Here is a 15,968-nt window from a genome sequence, read left to right as displayed (position 1 = left end):
GCACCGCCTTCTGCAGGGAGGACCGCGGGATTAATAACCAGATCGGACTCAGTCCCTCATTTAGCGCGCAGGAGGAGAAGTTGGCGACCTAGCCTTTGATCCAGTATCTGTGTCTCATTTAATAAGACTCTCTGAATGGACTGAGGAGGAGAAGTGGGAGGTGGTGGAGGACAAACAATGCTCTGTTTTATTGCAAACTATTTTCCAAATCACCACAACACACAACAGTCTTATTTGTCCTATAACAGACATTTTTATTTCAGCCTCACATAGTCAACTTGTTTATTTGTGCTGTGTATTCAGGCTGCATGTTGCTGTGTCAGACTTGTTTCTGTGAGCTCTGACAGACAGTGTGTTCATGCTGCTCCCAGACAGGAATAAAAATAATCTCCATCCCAGACTTGTGTGATAAGCATCAAGATGATCCAGGTCCTATATGACCTGTAAGTATTTTTTAACCCTCTGGAGTGTCCAAAAGCTCCAAATCCAGACTTCTTCATCACATCCAGACTAGAAAACAAAGCAGCGTGGAGCCCTACTGTAAATTTACCTCTAAAGTTCTGGCTGTAAACTCCATGAGGCCAGTTTCAGTTTGATGATGATATACCAAGTAAAACTGGAGACAAGCTCAAATATATTTAGTATAAAATGATAGAACTGGATGGAACCCTCTTATATGTTAGATTTGACACCTTTGTTCACATTTGCAACATTTAAAATTCTTTATTGAGCATGATAGTGTTTTGAAAGTTAAAAAAAAAGATTCAATCTCATGTTTTATGTTGGACTAAAGGACTAAAAAAGACCAAAAAAAGACACAGCAGGACCAAAATTGTTACGCTAAACACACAAGAAACAAATAAAATAGAGTCCCACTAGAATAAAAACCAGAGTTGGATGACAGGATCACATTATTTGGTTTTTCTTTGTTTCTTTTTGGTTCAAAATGTTGAACCAGTAAGTCAGAACAAAAAATCTATTATTATTATTAGGTCATATAGGTGAGGTTGCGCTGGAAAAAAACAACAACAACATGACATTTAAACATGTTTAAGTGGTGTATATACAGGCAGGATGAAAAGGATTCAACAATGGACAAAATAGCCCAAAACTATAGAGTTAAGTAATTCCCTCTGTCAGCTTTCACAAACTCATTTGAAGCACAGTTCAAATCCAACTCATTCTTCACCATTTCTTGATTTAAAAGAAAAATACACTTCCTTTGTCAACTGAGACAAACTATAAGCATATATACATTAAAGGGATAGTTCTACATTTTTAAGTGGTTGTATGAGATGGTTAGTCTGTATACTGCACTGCAAAAAAGCCAACTTGTATTTTTTGGCTTAAAACAGTGATTTAAGTTGGTTTAACTTGGAAATATAAATTATTGATATTTAGGGCAATAATGTAAGTTAGCACAACAAAGGAAGCCAGTTGTCTGCTCAAAAACAAGTTGGTGAGTTGTTGTTACTTATATCTTTAAGTTGGGGTTCACAACAAGGGACAATAGTTCTGCTAACTCTTATTTCTTTGTTGTGAAATGCGGGAAAGCGGTGAAATTCAGTCATTAGCGAAAGCTGGCAGCTAACTGATGCTAGCGGCTAACTGATGCTAGTGGCTAACTGATGCTAGCGGCTAACTGATGCTAGCGGCGCTGCTTGTTACAGCTACAAGAGTAGCCATTAGCGTATCAATGCTAACTCAAAATTGTGGTCGAAACATTAGCTGACATTTAATAGCATTACAATCGTGCCAATTCAGCACATTGCAGAAGTGTAAAATTATAAGTTAGTACAACTTACAGTTGCGTTGACAAAAATCTGAATTCAGAGTTGAGCAAACACAAAAACAAAACTTAAAATATTTAGTTTAATTGTCCAACTTAAAATGTTATCAAAGTTTGTTGCCTTGAAATTTTGAGTTCACCCAACTTTTCTTTTTTTTAGTGTGTAACTGAAGCTGCTCTCTTCACACTGCACTGACAAAAACAGTTATTTCACCTTGCAGAACAAAGAACATTTCTGAAGTGTTGAGATATTTTGCCTGTTTTTAAATGCTTTTCATTCTGCCTGTATATACCATTTAAAATATAATTTTTAATTATTATTTTTTTCAGCACAACCTCACCTATATGACCTATATATCACCTTTAACTTACAGTTTTTTGCTCAATTAAGGATTTTAAATGTTGCAAATGTGAACTCAGGCTGCAAATATAACATACGAGAGGTAAAATGGGTATGGTAGGACAGAGGACATTTATATCTCTGTGAGCTCTGACAGACAGTGTTTGCTGCTGCTCCCAGACAGGAATAAAATAATCTCCGTCCCAGAGTTGTGTGATATGCATCAAGATGATCCCGGTCCTGCAGGAACACTAAGAACTCTCCGGGATTCTTTTTTGCTTCAGTTTCTGTCTTACTTCACTTTCTAGTTGAAGTAATTTCTCATACAAAGCTTCTGACGTCCCCAGATCAATATCCATCTGCAAAAGAGAAGACACAGATCTCACTGCATGTTGTACGTGACTGTTTAAAGTAATACTTCAGCCTTAAAATAACGATTTGTTTAACAGTTTGACTCATCTTGTGTCACCTCGGATTCTTGAAAACAAAATGTTGTTTTTCTGGCTCGACTCCAAGGTGAACAAAGAAAGAATCCCATTGAAGAAGTAAATCCTTGAGAAAACTGAAGTAAATGGAGGCGGCATGTACAAAAGCAAAACTTTATAAGAAACATTGATTTTTTTATAATATAGAGCAGCAGGGGTCTCAAACTCAAATTACCTGGAGGCCACTGGAGGAAGTATCAAAATGACCAAAAAAGACACAAAATTACAACAAAAAAAGACACAAAATTACAACAAAAAAAAGACACAAAATTACTTAAAAGAAGACACAAAATGACAAAAAGACACAAAATGACCAAAAAAAGTCACAAAATTATTTAAAAAAGACACACAATTATTAAAAGGCACAAATTATTTTAAAATAGACACACAAATATTTAAAAAAGACACACATTTTTTTTTAAAAAGACACAAAATTATTAAAATAACACACAATTATTTAAAAAAAAAAACACACACAAAATTACCAAAAAAAAGACACAAAATTACCAAAAAAAGTAATTAAAGGGACCTTCCACACACAACACGGTAAAGTGCCATTCATATAGAACTCACATTAAACTTTCATATCAAGGTGGGGGCCACAAAATATCGTCACGAGGGCCGGGGGGGTTCGTGTCCGATGTGAAAAACAAAAGTAAACAATGATTTAAACATCACTGAGCTGCTACCGGAGCGTTTATTACCGGAAGAAGTGGTAAGTGGAAGTGTCTTTTTTAAGTAATTTTTTTTTCTGTCATTTTGTGTCTTTTTCAGTAATTTTGTGTCTTTTTTAGTAATTTTGTGTCTTTTTCTAGTAATTTTGTGTCCTTTTTGGTAATTTTGTGTCTATTTTAAGTCATTTAGTTTTTTTTCCGTCATTTTGTGTCTTTTTTTTATTTTTTTTTGTCTTTTTTTGGTCATTTTGTGTCTTCTTTTGGTCATTTTGTGTATTTTTAAGTGATTTCGTTTTTTACGTCATTTTGTGTCTTTTTTTTAATTCAATTTGTGTCTTTTTTTAATAATTTTGTGTCTTTTTTTGGTCATTTTGTTTCTGTTTTAAGTAATTTAGTTTTTTTCTGTCATTTTGTGTCATTTTTTTGTAATTTTGTCTCTTTTTTGGTCATTTGTGTCTTTTTTTGGTAATTTCGTGTCTTTTTTGGGGCATTTTGTGTCTTTTCTAAGTAATTTAGTATTTTTTCTGTCATTTTGTGTCTTTTTTTGGTTGTTTTGATACTGCCTCCAGCGACCCCCAGGTCATTAGAGTTTGAGACCCCTGGTCTAAACGCGGGTCAGTGGTTTTGTAGCCCAAATTAAACCAAACTGCAGTCTTTCTGTTTGGTCCAACAGAGAACTGTACGTGTATTATACATGACGAGCTGTTTTTAGAGCGCTCCGTTCCACGAATCACTCATATGGGTCACTGTGAGTTCACAAACAACCTTTTCTGTTATTTCAGTTGGAGATGTTGTTCTGAATTCTACCAGCTCTGATTCTTCTCCGTACCTTTCGTGGCTGAGTGTAGTTGTTGCCGAGCCCAGACGTTAAGCTGTGGTACTTGGCTCGAGGGTCCAGTGATTCAGGCTTCTGCTTAAATAACCAGAACTGAAACAAAGAGCAGCATTTATTAATTCATCTCTGTGAAACTGACCTGGCTATGCCAATATGATTTATTTATTTATTTATTTACCTACCAGGGCTTCAGCTCCATTATAAGGGGTCAGGGTGAATGTATTGGTGAACATTCTTATCTGAAAGACGGAGAAAAAAAAAAAAGATGCATTCAGATACGAGTGAGTCATGTCAGTTATTTGGGTTATTATGATTTATTGAACTCACGAGCCAGAAGACGGGCATGAGCAGCGTCCAGAGGAACGCTGGGAAGGAGGGCAGGATCCCGAAGGTCAGATTAGTCATCACGAAACCAGGACAGATGACGGACGAGTACAAACCCTACGGAGACAGCAGTCAGTTCATCTAACAGGCGTTAATGATTCACTGTGTCAAAAAAAAGACACAAAATTATTAAGAAAAGACACAAAATTATTAAGAAAAGACACAAAATGACCCAAAAAAGAAACAAAATGACCCAAAAAAGACACAATATTATAAAAAAAGACACACAATTATTAAAAAAGACACAAATTATTATAAAAACATACAAAATTACCAAAAAAAGAAACAAAATGACCAAAAGAAGACACAAAATTATTTTAAAAAGACAAAATTATTTAAAAAAAGACAAACAATTATTAAAAAAACATACAAAATTACCAAAAATAGTGATTAAAGGGACCTTACACATACAACACGATAAAGTGCCATTCATATAAATAATAAAAATAAACAGAAAACAAAATAGACAAAACAGACACAAAATTATTTTAAAAAAAGACACAAAATTATTTTAAAAAGACATAAAATTACAAAAAAAAAGACACAGAATTACCAAAAAAAGACACAAAATTATTTTAAAATGACCAAAAGAAGTAATTAAAGGGACCTTCCACACAACACAGTAAAGTGCCATTCATATAAAACTCACATTAAACTTTCATATCAAGGTGGGGGCCACAAAATATCGTCACGAGGGCCACAATTGGCCCGCGGGCCGCGAGTTTGAGACCCCTGATATAGAGTATAACCCAAGTCTCATTTATCCAGCTGCATGGTTACTTCCTCCCACACAAATGCATATATTTTTCACAAAATTGTACAAAAACAGATGTTTCAATATAGTTTTACATTTGGCCCCCATTCACTTCAATCATCAGGAATACAACTAGTAATTTTGTGTCTTTTTTTGTCATTTTGTGTATTTTTTTGGTAATTTTGTCTTTTTTTTTTTTTTTTAGCAATTTTGTGTCTTTTTTTGGTAATTATGTCTTTTTTTTTAGTAATTTTGTGTCTTTTTGGGTAACTTTCTGTCTTTTTTTGGTAATTTTTTTTTTTTTTTTGTCATTTTGTGTATTTTCTTGGTTATTTTGTCTTTTTTTAAGTAATTTTGTGTCTTTTTGGATTCCTCGTTCCCTGTGGAGGCTGGAAAAACAACAAAAGCTGCATAATACCAGCAGTCAGTGATGATTCATTGTGTGTGAGGTGTGTGAGCCCACCTGGTGGTCGTGGTGTGTGTTGAGTGTGTGTGTGAGCTGACCTGGTGGTTGTGGTGTGTGTTGAGTGTGTGTGTGAGCTGACCTGGTGGTTGTGGTGTGTGTTGAGTGTGTGTGTGAGCTGACCTGGCTGTTGTGGTGTGTGTTGAGTGTGTGTGTGAGCTGACCTGGCTGTTGTGGTGTGTGTTGAGCGCCAGGCTGAGCAGGTCTGAGGCGTGTTTGGAGGAGCTGTAGGGTTCGGAGCCTCTCTGGTGCTGAACGTCTTCCAGGCTGAACGCTGAGCGGCGAGCGTTGCTGGAGGACGTCCAGATGAGACGGGACGTCTGACCCGCCTGGACCAGGACCGGTTCCAGCTCCCTGATCTGGGTCAATCAACACAGGACTCACTCATTATCCTCATGATAGAAGAGAATAGACTTTATTGTATGATACAATGAGATTAGAGTGCATAAAACAATTAAGAACAACAATACAAAAAGAAGTTAAGGACAATAAAGGTATGAAAATATCACAAACAAGAATAAATAATTGAAATGGCATGAAAAAATGTGTGTCTCTCTTTGTCTGTGTGTGTGTGTGTGTGTGTGTGTGGTATTCACGTACATAATATTGTCTTTTATAGCACATTACCAGGAAGATGTTCACCCTAAAACAGGGGTCTCAAACTCGCGTTCGTGGGCCAATTGCGGCCCACGACGTTTAATGTGAGTTTAATATGAATGGCACTTTACCATGTTGTGTGGAAGGTCCCTTTAATTACTTTTTTTGGTAATATTGTGTCTTTTTTCAATACTTTTGTATGGTTTTTTAAATAATTTGTGTCTTTTTTTAATAATTTTGTGTCTATTTCAAATAATTTTGTGTCTTTTTTTAAATAATTTTGTGTCTTTTTTGGTAATTTTGTGTCTTTTTTTGTAATTTTGTGTCTTTTTTTAGTAATTTTGTGTCTTTTAATAATTTTGTATGTTTTTTTTTTAGTAATTTTGTGTATTTCTTGGTCATTTTGTGGGGTTTTTTGTGTCATTTTGTCTTTTTTTAAAATAATTTTGTGTCTTTTTTTGTAATTCTGTGTCTTTTCTTGGTCATTTTGTTTCTTTTTTTATAAGTAACTTAGTTTTTTTCTGTCATTTTGTGTCTTTTTTGGGTCATTTTGTGTCTTTTTTTGGTAATTCTGTGTATGTTTTGGTCATTTTGTGTCTTTTTTAACTAATTTAGTTTTTTTATGTCATTTTGTGTCTTTTTTTTTTGTCATTTTGTGTCTTTTTTTTCTGTAATTTTGATACTGCCTCCAGTGGCCCCCAGGTAATTAGAGTGTGAGGCCCCTGCTGTAGATGCTGTAGATGCTGAACATTAAACTCTGAAGTCCTTTAAGACTCTTTAATCATCAGAGGATTTCTCTGTGATGGAAACTTAACTCACATCCGAGTTAATCTGCAAAAGGCAGAATAAGCAGAATACCGTCTGCAGTGACCTTATGTCTGGAACGATGTGCACTGTTAATTTTTAATGAGGATTGTTGCTAGGCGACAGACAGATCCAGTATCAACTCTATTTATTTCATCAAGGGTGTACAGCTGATGGGAACTACTGTCCCTGCAGAAAAGTGACATAAAAAACATAGTTTTGGATCAGTGGATCAAACTGAACTACCAGAAGATTTATGCAAGGCAATAAAAGAAAACAAATAGATGGAAACTAATGAATTAGTATCTAAGAATAATGATGAAATATTTCAAGATGTTTACTTAGTATCTCAGAAAAGATCAATATTAACCATTATGTATAAATATATAGTTTTAAATGTAAATATATATCTTTAAGAATTGTTCAAACTCAACTGAGTGCAAACAACAACTAAATTTATGTTGATATGTTTACAGTAGTGAATTGTTTTGGCTTGTAGTTACAGCTTGTCACCACTATGAGGTGCTGCAGCACCCTCAGCACACAGACTTCTAATGTCCCTGTGGAGATTCGCCATTTTAGAAAAAAAAATCACACAAAAACTATGAAAAAATCAGGAGGCAACCTCCTGGTCTGAGCAGGAGGCAACCAGGAAGTGCCTTAAGCTGCATTCTACCAAAGACTCCAGCAGGGGGCGCTGAGTTTGCCTTCAGAAACATTTCTGTCCATTAATTTCAATGCAAATTGAGAAAACTTCTCACTTGATTTATTATCTCAGAAATGTTATGGTCTCAACAACAAATCGTGGCCCCATTTAAAGTGGGGTTAGGGTTAAAAATAGAATAGCGGCCACTCTTCCCCCTAAAGCAGGGGTCTCAAACTACCTGGGGGCCGCCGGACAGACACAGAATTACCAAAAAAGACACAAAATGATTTAAAAAAGACACAAAATGACCCAATAAATACACAAAATGACCAAAAAATACACAAAATTACTAAAAAAGACACAAAATTATTTGAAAAAGACACAAAATTACTAATAAAAGAGACAAAATTCTTAAAAAAAAGACACAAAATGACCAAAAAAAGACACAATTATTTTAAAGACACAAAATTATTTTAAAGACACAAAATGACCAAAAAAGACCCAAAATTACAAAAAAAAAAAAAGACACAAAATTATTTTAAAGAAGACACAAAATTACCAAAAAAAGTAATTAAAGGGACCTTCCACACACAACACGGTAAAGTGCCATTCATATAAAACTCACATTAAACTTTCATATCAAGGTGGGGGCCACAAAATATCGTCACGAGGGCCGAAATTGGCCCGCGGGCCGCGAGTTTGACACCCCTGACCTAAAGGAAACACGGCTAATTACATTGTCAGAAATGGTACAAAAAGCAGTTACTCACTAGTAAGAAGTGACCAAAGAGGTTGGTTGCAAAGACTTGCTGCAGTCCGTCAGAGGTGACTCCGTCCTGCTGCGTCAGAATCCCCTCACCGGTGGCAAACATGGAGACGATACGACTGGAATAAAGATGTTACAGAAACCTTCAGCTTTAGAAAGACAGCGTGGGGAAACACATGATCAACATAAACAACTCTGTTAAAGTTTAATGTGAAGAAAGTGGCAGATGCATTAACTTGGTGTAGCTTCAGAAGTCAGGTGTTGTATAGTGATAAATCAACAAAGTACCTGGAGAAGAGGCCTTTAAAAAAGGCTTTTACATCAAACTGTGGGTTTGGCATGATGCCGGCGTTCAGGTAGAGGTAATCCAACCGGTTATACCTGCAGGAGACAAACACAACACACACATTAAAAAAAAACAGTGTCTACAACATAACACTGTGTGACTATAATGTCTGTTGTGCTGCTGTGAGTCTGTCCCAGGCGGCAACCTCCGGGTCTGAGCAGGGAGGCAAACCAGGAAGTGCCTTAAGCTGCATTCTACCATAAATTCCAGCAGGGGGTGCTAAGTTTGGCTGCAAAAACATTTCTGTCCATTAATTTCAATGCAAAATGAGAAAACTTCTCACTTGATTTATTACTTCAGAAATGTTTTTTAGGACAACACTATGGTCTCAATCGCTAGTAAAAAATCTTCTTCAAGACAATTTGATGTGAATAGTTCTAATAGTGGCCCCATTTAGAAGAAAACGGAAGATAAAGAATCGTATGATTTTGGGCGTGGCTACCTTTGATTGACAGGTCACTGACAAGGAGAGCCGTCATCAGGAGAGGATGCGTATCCACGGCAACGTGTCAATAAAGTTATATATAACATTATATAGATATAAAAAAAAGGTCGTTTAGCGGTTTGGTCTCATAACTTTGACCCTTTCACTGTATTTTCACTTAATGACAGTTTATTTGAACGTTTTGTTCAGTAAATGTCTTGTTCAGCGTTTGGTTGGACTAACAGACACTCCAAGGAGTCGCTGCAGAGTTTTTTTTTGAGGTCAGTAACAAACATTTAGTTTTTGTTTGTTGCTAGCTAAAACTAACATCCCAGTTAATGCTAACATGAGTCAGTCAGGTTGAGGTGTAGAGAGGCTGTAGTCAGTGATCAGATCCCTCTCCTCCTCCACAGTCCAGATATGGTCATGCTTCCTGTATCGGAAACAAGATGGCGACGAGTGTAACGATGAACTGATGCTTCCAACGGGCCACAAACCAACGGGTGAGGTCACGGTGACTACGTCCATTATTTATAAACAGTCTGTGGTCTCAGCACTCACCTACGTTTGACCTCCTGAGCGGCGGTGAGGACGGAGGCCATGCTGCTGGTGTCCAGGTGCAGCAGGGCGACCTGCGCTGTGGGGTGAGAGGTCAGCAGGGCGGAGCGAGCAGCCTGAGCCCGCTGCAGGTTCCTGCAGGCCAGACAGAGCTGCAGACCCTCAGAGTCCTGAGAGAGGAGACGCTCACATAGAGCCAGGCCAATGCCACTGTAGGGAGAAACAATATACTGTTTATATTATATATATTACTGTAAAACAACTAGACAAACATATAGAAGAGTAGCTGAGTCGCCTCCCCAAGCTGTTTCAGGGTGTTTCTTCGCTCTTTTTTACATTTTCCTACATATGCTATACATATCAAACTATATGCATTTTATAGCTTCTCCTGTCCTCTCCTCTCTGCTCTGTGTAAACAGATTTTCAGTGAATATTTGTCACGTGACTGTTCTTCTCAGTAGAATCAATCATGTCTTCACAGTGTCTCTGAGGAGCAGAATTTAATGTTTTTAACAGGATCTTGTTATTCCAAATTGGTTTATTTTTTAGCGATGCTTTAATTGAGACGTATAGAATAAAGTGATTTTTGTCTCCAAACTCTCAAAAGCCAAAGAGCTAAAGCAAATAATGCAAACTGTGATTTGTTTTTTAAAACGTTTGCACTGAAGTTGTGACTCTTGCAAATCTTCTCTAACTAAGCCCTTCTTTTCTTTTGTTAACATTTATTCAGCAATGGTCTGCTAACATCAATGTATACCTAAAGGTACATTGAGGAAAATGGTTCAATTCAATAAAAATAAAGTCTGATCATGCAGTAAACACATCAAAATCCAAAATCCAAAGAATCCATACTGGTTTTAAGTTGCTTCCAAGCTTCTGGCCTGTAGTGAATATACAATTATTTATACATTAACTGGGTCTTACTGTTCTCTTTACTAAGAAACAGCGCCCCCCTCCCGCTTGTGGCCATAAATATATGACATCACTATATTTTTATTTAGGACTGAGCTTACTAGCATTATTGTGATGTTACTTTTTCCTGTCCAAGCGGTTTTACTGGCCGGTCTGGATTGATATGATCCAAACCAAGACTAGGACAAGACTGACATGAAACAGAGCAGATTACTACCTTAAACTTAGATGACGGAGCGCCGTGACTCCAGTAAAACTCCTAGATTTACTAAAGACTTTCAGTTTTTACTCTGGGACTGTGGAAATCTTTAAGCCCAGTATTAAACTAAACGATCTTGAAGACAGGATGTCATTCCATGAATCCATTAAACTACATTTCAGATGCCTGACTTTAGGTTTCTAATAAAAAGAATAAATACAGCCTTTACCTATTTGCTCCCGTCACCAAAACCACCTTATTCATCGTTTTCTGGTCCAAAAAGAAAGCAAACTGCAAACAGGAAACACTACATTTACTGTAAATTGTTGTTTCGAAGCAACAAGTTGTGTCTGCGGGAGTGTTTCCACTGATGTCGGCTCATGCCCGAAGCCCCGCCCCCCGGGCTGTGATTGGACACAGAACCGGATATCAGCCAATCAGATCTCTAGTACCAGTCAGCTCGCCCTTAAGCCCCGCCCACAAGGTATCACATCTTGATAATTGATACAACACTGGTTATCGTTTCAAAATAAAAGCGTATATGCTTTTATTTTTTTAATGTTGACTTGGTTTTGCATGTTGGGGGGTTCATTAGCATAGTTTACTATATTATGAAATGTTGTATATGATCAGTGGAAGTACTCGAATGCATTTACTTCATTAAAAGTATTGTTTGTGTGCGTGCGTATATATATGTATATATAAAGAAAAATGTTATGACCACTTCTAGGGTTAATCTACAGATAATCAATGCAAACTATATTTACAGCTATTGTTATGATCCCCTTAAAACATTATTAGCCTACTCAAAACATGCATTATTTTACTACAGTATTTTAATTTAATTTGCAAAAAGGACAGCTGTCAGTTTAGTTTGCACTACAAATTCATTTTGAAACAATAAATGATACATGTTACTGAGGACCCATGAATAAACAAAGAGCTCCCAGAGAGATAGAGTTCCCTGTTTAAATTTTATTTGTATTTCGTCCGTCAATGTACAACCTTTGTTTATATAAAAACATTCTCAAAAACATTTGAGTACAAATATGTCATAATAAGACCAATCGTGAAATCTGTCTGGGTGGTGTTACATTTTTTTTACAGCATTACATCCACAATAAATCCCCCTCAAATTCATTTATAACACTGAAAAGATTATAAAAGATTTCTTTACCCAATGGGAATGACTGCATGCTTCACAAATACCCAAATGAATATCATATTTAAACCGAAGTGTACAGATGTTTGTGCCGAGATTGCAAAAAATACAAGAAAGACAAAGAAAGATGACTAAAAGGGCAGAAAAAAGTGTCAAGTCAAAGTCCTCTGATAAGAGGAACAGTGGTATGCAGGACGAAGCTGAGAGAGAAAAGTTATAAACAGAAAAGAAAAGAAGAGAATCCAGCAGATTAATAAACAACAGAACAAACCTGTGGACGAGTCATTCCCTCCGTTAGCTTTCACAAACTCATTTTAAAGCACAGTTCAAATCCAACTCATTCTTTACCATTTCCTGATTTTTAAAAAAAATACACTTTCTTTGTCAACTGAGACAAACTATAAGCATTTATACTGCCCTACAGAGACTAACTGCAGTAACAAAATAAAGGGTTAAACTGAGAAAAACTGCTTTTAAGATTTTTAACGTTTTTTTTAACTGGCCAGCCAAATGTTTTATAGGTAGATAAGTGATATGAGACTTATTTCTGCATGTATTAATGATGTAATTTATACGCTCAAAAATCATGATGATTTATTTGACCTTTGACCCCCAAAAATGTAGTTTCTGCACTCTGGTTTTGCTGTAAAAGGTTCTAATAGTAAGGCACAAACAGAGTGCAGTAACTATAATGTTGTTTAAAAATGGTTTAACAGCTCTATTCATTTGATTTGTCATTTTTTGTCATTAGATTTATGTGTTTTAGACTTAATATTATAAAGTAATGCTATATATTAAGTCATAATATAATTATATCTCACTTTTTTACTTGATCAAAACTTTGAAATAAGTACAAACATAAGAAAAAAACATAAAAGAAGTTACTAGCGATCACACATAGATAATAATTTCCCTATTAAATAAACTTATAATTTCTATTATTCTTGTCTTCACGACATTCACGTTTCAACACAAGGCCTCACTGTATCACAGTCAAAGTTTAGCTTTGGTTTTGAGTTGGATTTTGTGGTTTTTATATCATTATTTATCTGAAATAAAGCTAAATTGACATTGTCACAAGATAAAACAGACATCAAGGAGTTCATTTTAAGTTATAACTCAATTTTTGACCAAACATGTAGTTACTGCAGTTAGACTTGGTAGGGCAGTATAAGCATATATACGTTAAAGGGATAGTTCTACATTTTTAAAGTGGTTGTGGTTGTATGAGATGGTTAATAGTTAGTCTGTATACTGTAACTGAACACTCAGTTATTTCACCTTGCAGAACAAAGAACATTTCTGCTCTCTTGATCGGTTATTTAGTTTGTGTTTTGGTGTGACTTTGGCGTTGAAGTTCCTCTCTGGAGTGTTGAGATATTTGGCCTGTTTTTAAATGCTTTTCATTCTGCCTGTGCAATTCTGCCCAATTGGGGTCGCGAGATGATTTCTGGGGGTCGGCAAATCATTTAGGAAGTCAGCTCTGTCTCCTCAAGTGTTCATGTGTTAATGTGTTTTAGTCTTTTTTGTCATTTTGTGTCTTTTTTTGTCATTTTGTGTCTTTTTTGGTCAATTTGTGTCCTTTTTGGTCATTTTGTTTCCTTTTTTTGGTCATTTTGTGTCTTTTTTCAGTCATTTTGTGTCTTTTTTGGTCATTTTGTTTCCTTTTTTGGTCATTTTGGGGGTTTTTTTGGTCATTTTGTTTCATTTTTTAGTCCTTTTGTGTCTTTTTTTGGTCATTTTGGGTTTTTTTTGGTCATTTTGTGTCTTCTTTTGATCATTTTGTGGTCAACTTGATTCTTTTTTGGGTAACTTTGTGTCTTTTCTGACAAATCCCAAAGTATCAAGTTGTTACTTTCCAAGGAGTCTCTGACTTGAAGCTGACTGTTACACACTCAGGAGGTCAGAATGGACCTTTAAACTGATAGCAAAGGATATACTGTACTATAAATAAGAGCCTCATACAACCACACTTGAATAAATGTGAACTATCCCTTTAAGTTGTGCGACACCAACAACACTTCACCTCTTCCCGACTGTAAACACATTCTGTTGAACCAACATAGAAACAAAACGCCTGTATTCCCAATAAGCAACATGTTGCAACATCTGATAGTTTTGGCAAAGCTACTGAATCACATCAAATATAATACACCAAACAACTTAAAGCCAATATTAATCCACAAATGTATCAAATAAAAAACAACAACAGAACAAATCAAAAACATATGAACATATAAATATTAATACAAAATATTGCTATTTGAGATTTAGACTTATCTATTGAAAATACACAGTCATATACACTTCATGTTCAAATCACAGAAGGAAAAACTGCAGGGAGATATTTTTCTGAGTTGTTCTAAATGTGTGGTGGAGTTGGTGGGAGAAACTGAGATGAAACACTTGAAATATGATGAAATGTAAAAGTCGTGGTTGGCTGCACTTTCCCCTCTACATTCAAGCAGTCTTCCAGAAGAAAAACACAAGAAAGTTGCATAAAATTGATACCAAACACAAATTTGAACTCATATTAAAAAGAGAGAAATTAAAAGACATTTTTTCAAAAGTGCCGAATGTCACTTGCTACATTTAATTTTGGCTTCACGACCAAACTTTAATCACGTTTGGTGCATAATAAAACAGAATTTAAAACAGAATACCTGTATGTCTATTAAACATCTTAGCCAACGTGATTGTGCCAATTAAACTCAAAGTGGCACACAAGAAAAGTCTCTGCTAGTCCGTCTCTGTGAGGCCGTGACACAGTGTTTCTTGGAGCTGCAGGTGTCGTTCTCCTGTTTCTGGACTGAAACGAGAACGCTTGAACCTGGATCGTGTCTGAATCGTGGTCTCACTCTTGTCTTTGGCCATTTCTCTCAGAGACGAGCAGTCTGGAAATCACTGTCTTATAAACTTTAGCCCCTTTAGGCTTAGGGCTGTATATCCAGGAGGGCTCGGTGTATTTCCTGGAAGGAGGGCCGTTCCTTGGTGTTCCTCCTCCAGCAGCTCAGCATGATCTTGTAGAGCGAGTCTGGACACAGCACAGGCTGAGGCAGGTAGATCTGCAGCAGGAGGCAGGAAGATGGAAAGAGAGTTCAGAGTTAGAGGAGGAATTTACCCAGAGTCAGTGTTTTAACCCTCTGGGACCACTAGGGGCATTTACAGACATATTTCTCATTTTTCACTTTTGTTTTGGCAATACTTTTGGCTGTGATGCTGCAAATGGCATGATTTTTGGAAGAAGGTTTTTTTTCTTGATATATGTGGTAATTAAAATTTAAAGTTTTCTAATGGATCTATAATACACTGTGTAAAAATGTACTATGTCCACTTCCAAACAAATGCTATAAAAACTTTACAGGTTAATATTTTTTCTACTTTTTCCTGCATAAACCTCTTAAACAACTTCCGCTCTGCTCAAAATTACCAAACATTCAATCATTTTGAGGATTTTAACCCTTTAAATGCCGGTTTGATAACACAATGTCACTGTTTTTCAAAGAAAAGGGTTTTTACATTTTAAATCTGACACTACACAAGAACTAAAAATGCATCATTTATTATATGTAAAATAACTACATTTTAATGGGGGGGGGGGGCTTCCCATAAAAAACATCAGTGACATTGTGCAATCAAACTGGCATTTAAAGGGTCAAAATGCCCAAAAATGTTTAAACATTTAGTAGAGGTTTATGCAGAAAAAGTAGAAAAAAAATATTAATCTGTAAAGTTTTGATAGCGTTTTTTGGGAAGTGGACATTTTCAGCCTGAAGGGTGTGAAAGGGTTAGTTTATTATAGTGGGCCCAGAGGGATAATAATGACAGGA

The 15,968-nt window shown here is 36.0% G+C and overlaps 2 protein-coding genes across 3 annotated transcripts in view; both read right to left on the bottom strand.

The window, feature by feature from the left end:
• Positions 1-1,578: 1,578 nt before the first annotated feature.
• hsd17b7 (hydroxysteroid (17-beta) dehydrogenase 7) lies at positions 1,579-11,335 on the bottom strand. The gene is made up of 9 exons (XM_059341539.1): positions 11,206-11,335; positions 9,869-10,075; positions 8,826-8,918; positions 8,542-8,656; positions 5,889-6,083; positions 4,451-4,564; positions 4,306-4,362; positions 4,118-4,216; positions 1,579-2,488 (listed from the first exon to the last, which is right to left on the bottom strand). The coding sequence occupies exons 1-9, from the start codon at positions 11,238-11,240 to the stop codon at positions 2,381-2,383; spliced, it is 1,023 nt and encodes a 340-aa protein (XP_059197522.1). The 5' UTR covers positions 11,241-11,335; the 3' UTR covers positions 1,579-2,380.
• A 2,558-nt stretch (positions 11,336-13,893) lies between these two features.
• ddr2a (discoidin domain receptor tyrosine kinase 2a) overlaps positions 13,894-15,968 on the bottom strand; it is a 49,121-nt gene continuing 47,046 nt past the window's right edge. For both annotated transcript variants that reach the window (XM_059341938.1, XM_059341940.1), the window contains exon 17: positions 13,894-15,203. In XM_059341938.1, coding sequence (XP_059197921.1) covers positions 15,072-15,203 — 132 coding nt within the window. In that variant the 3' untranslated portion in view covers positions 13,894-15,071. The remainder of the gene's footprint in view (positions 15,204-15,968) is intronic.

The sequence above is a fragment of the Centropristis striata genome, chromosome 9 (assembly GCF_030273125.1).
Source record: "Centropristis striata isolate RG_2023a ecotype Rhode Island chromosome 9, C.striata_1.0, whole genome shotgun sequence".
Lineage (NCBI taxonomy): Eukaryota > Metazoa > Chordata > Actinopteri > Perciformes > Serranidae > Centropristis > Centropristis striata.
The sequence above is the reverse complement of the archived record's forward strand: the minus strand, read 5'-3'. Positions and strand labels throughout refer to the sequence as shown.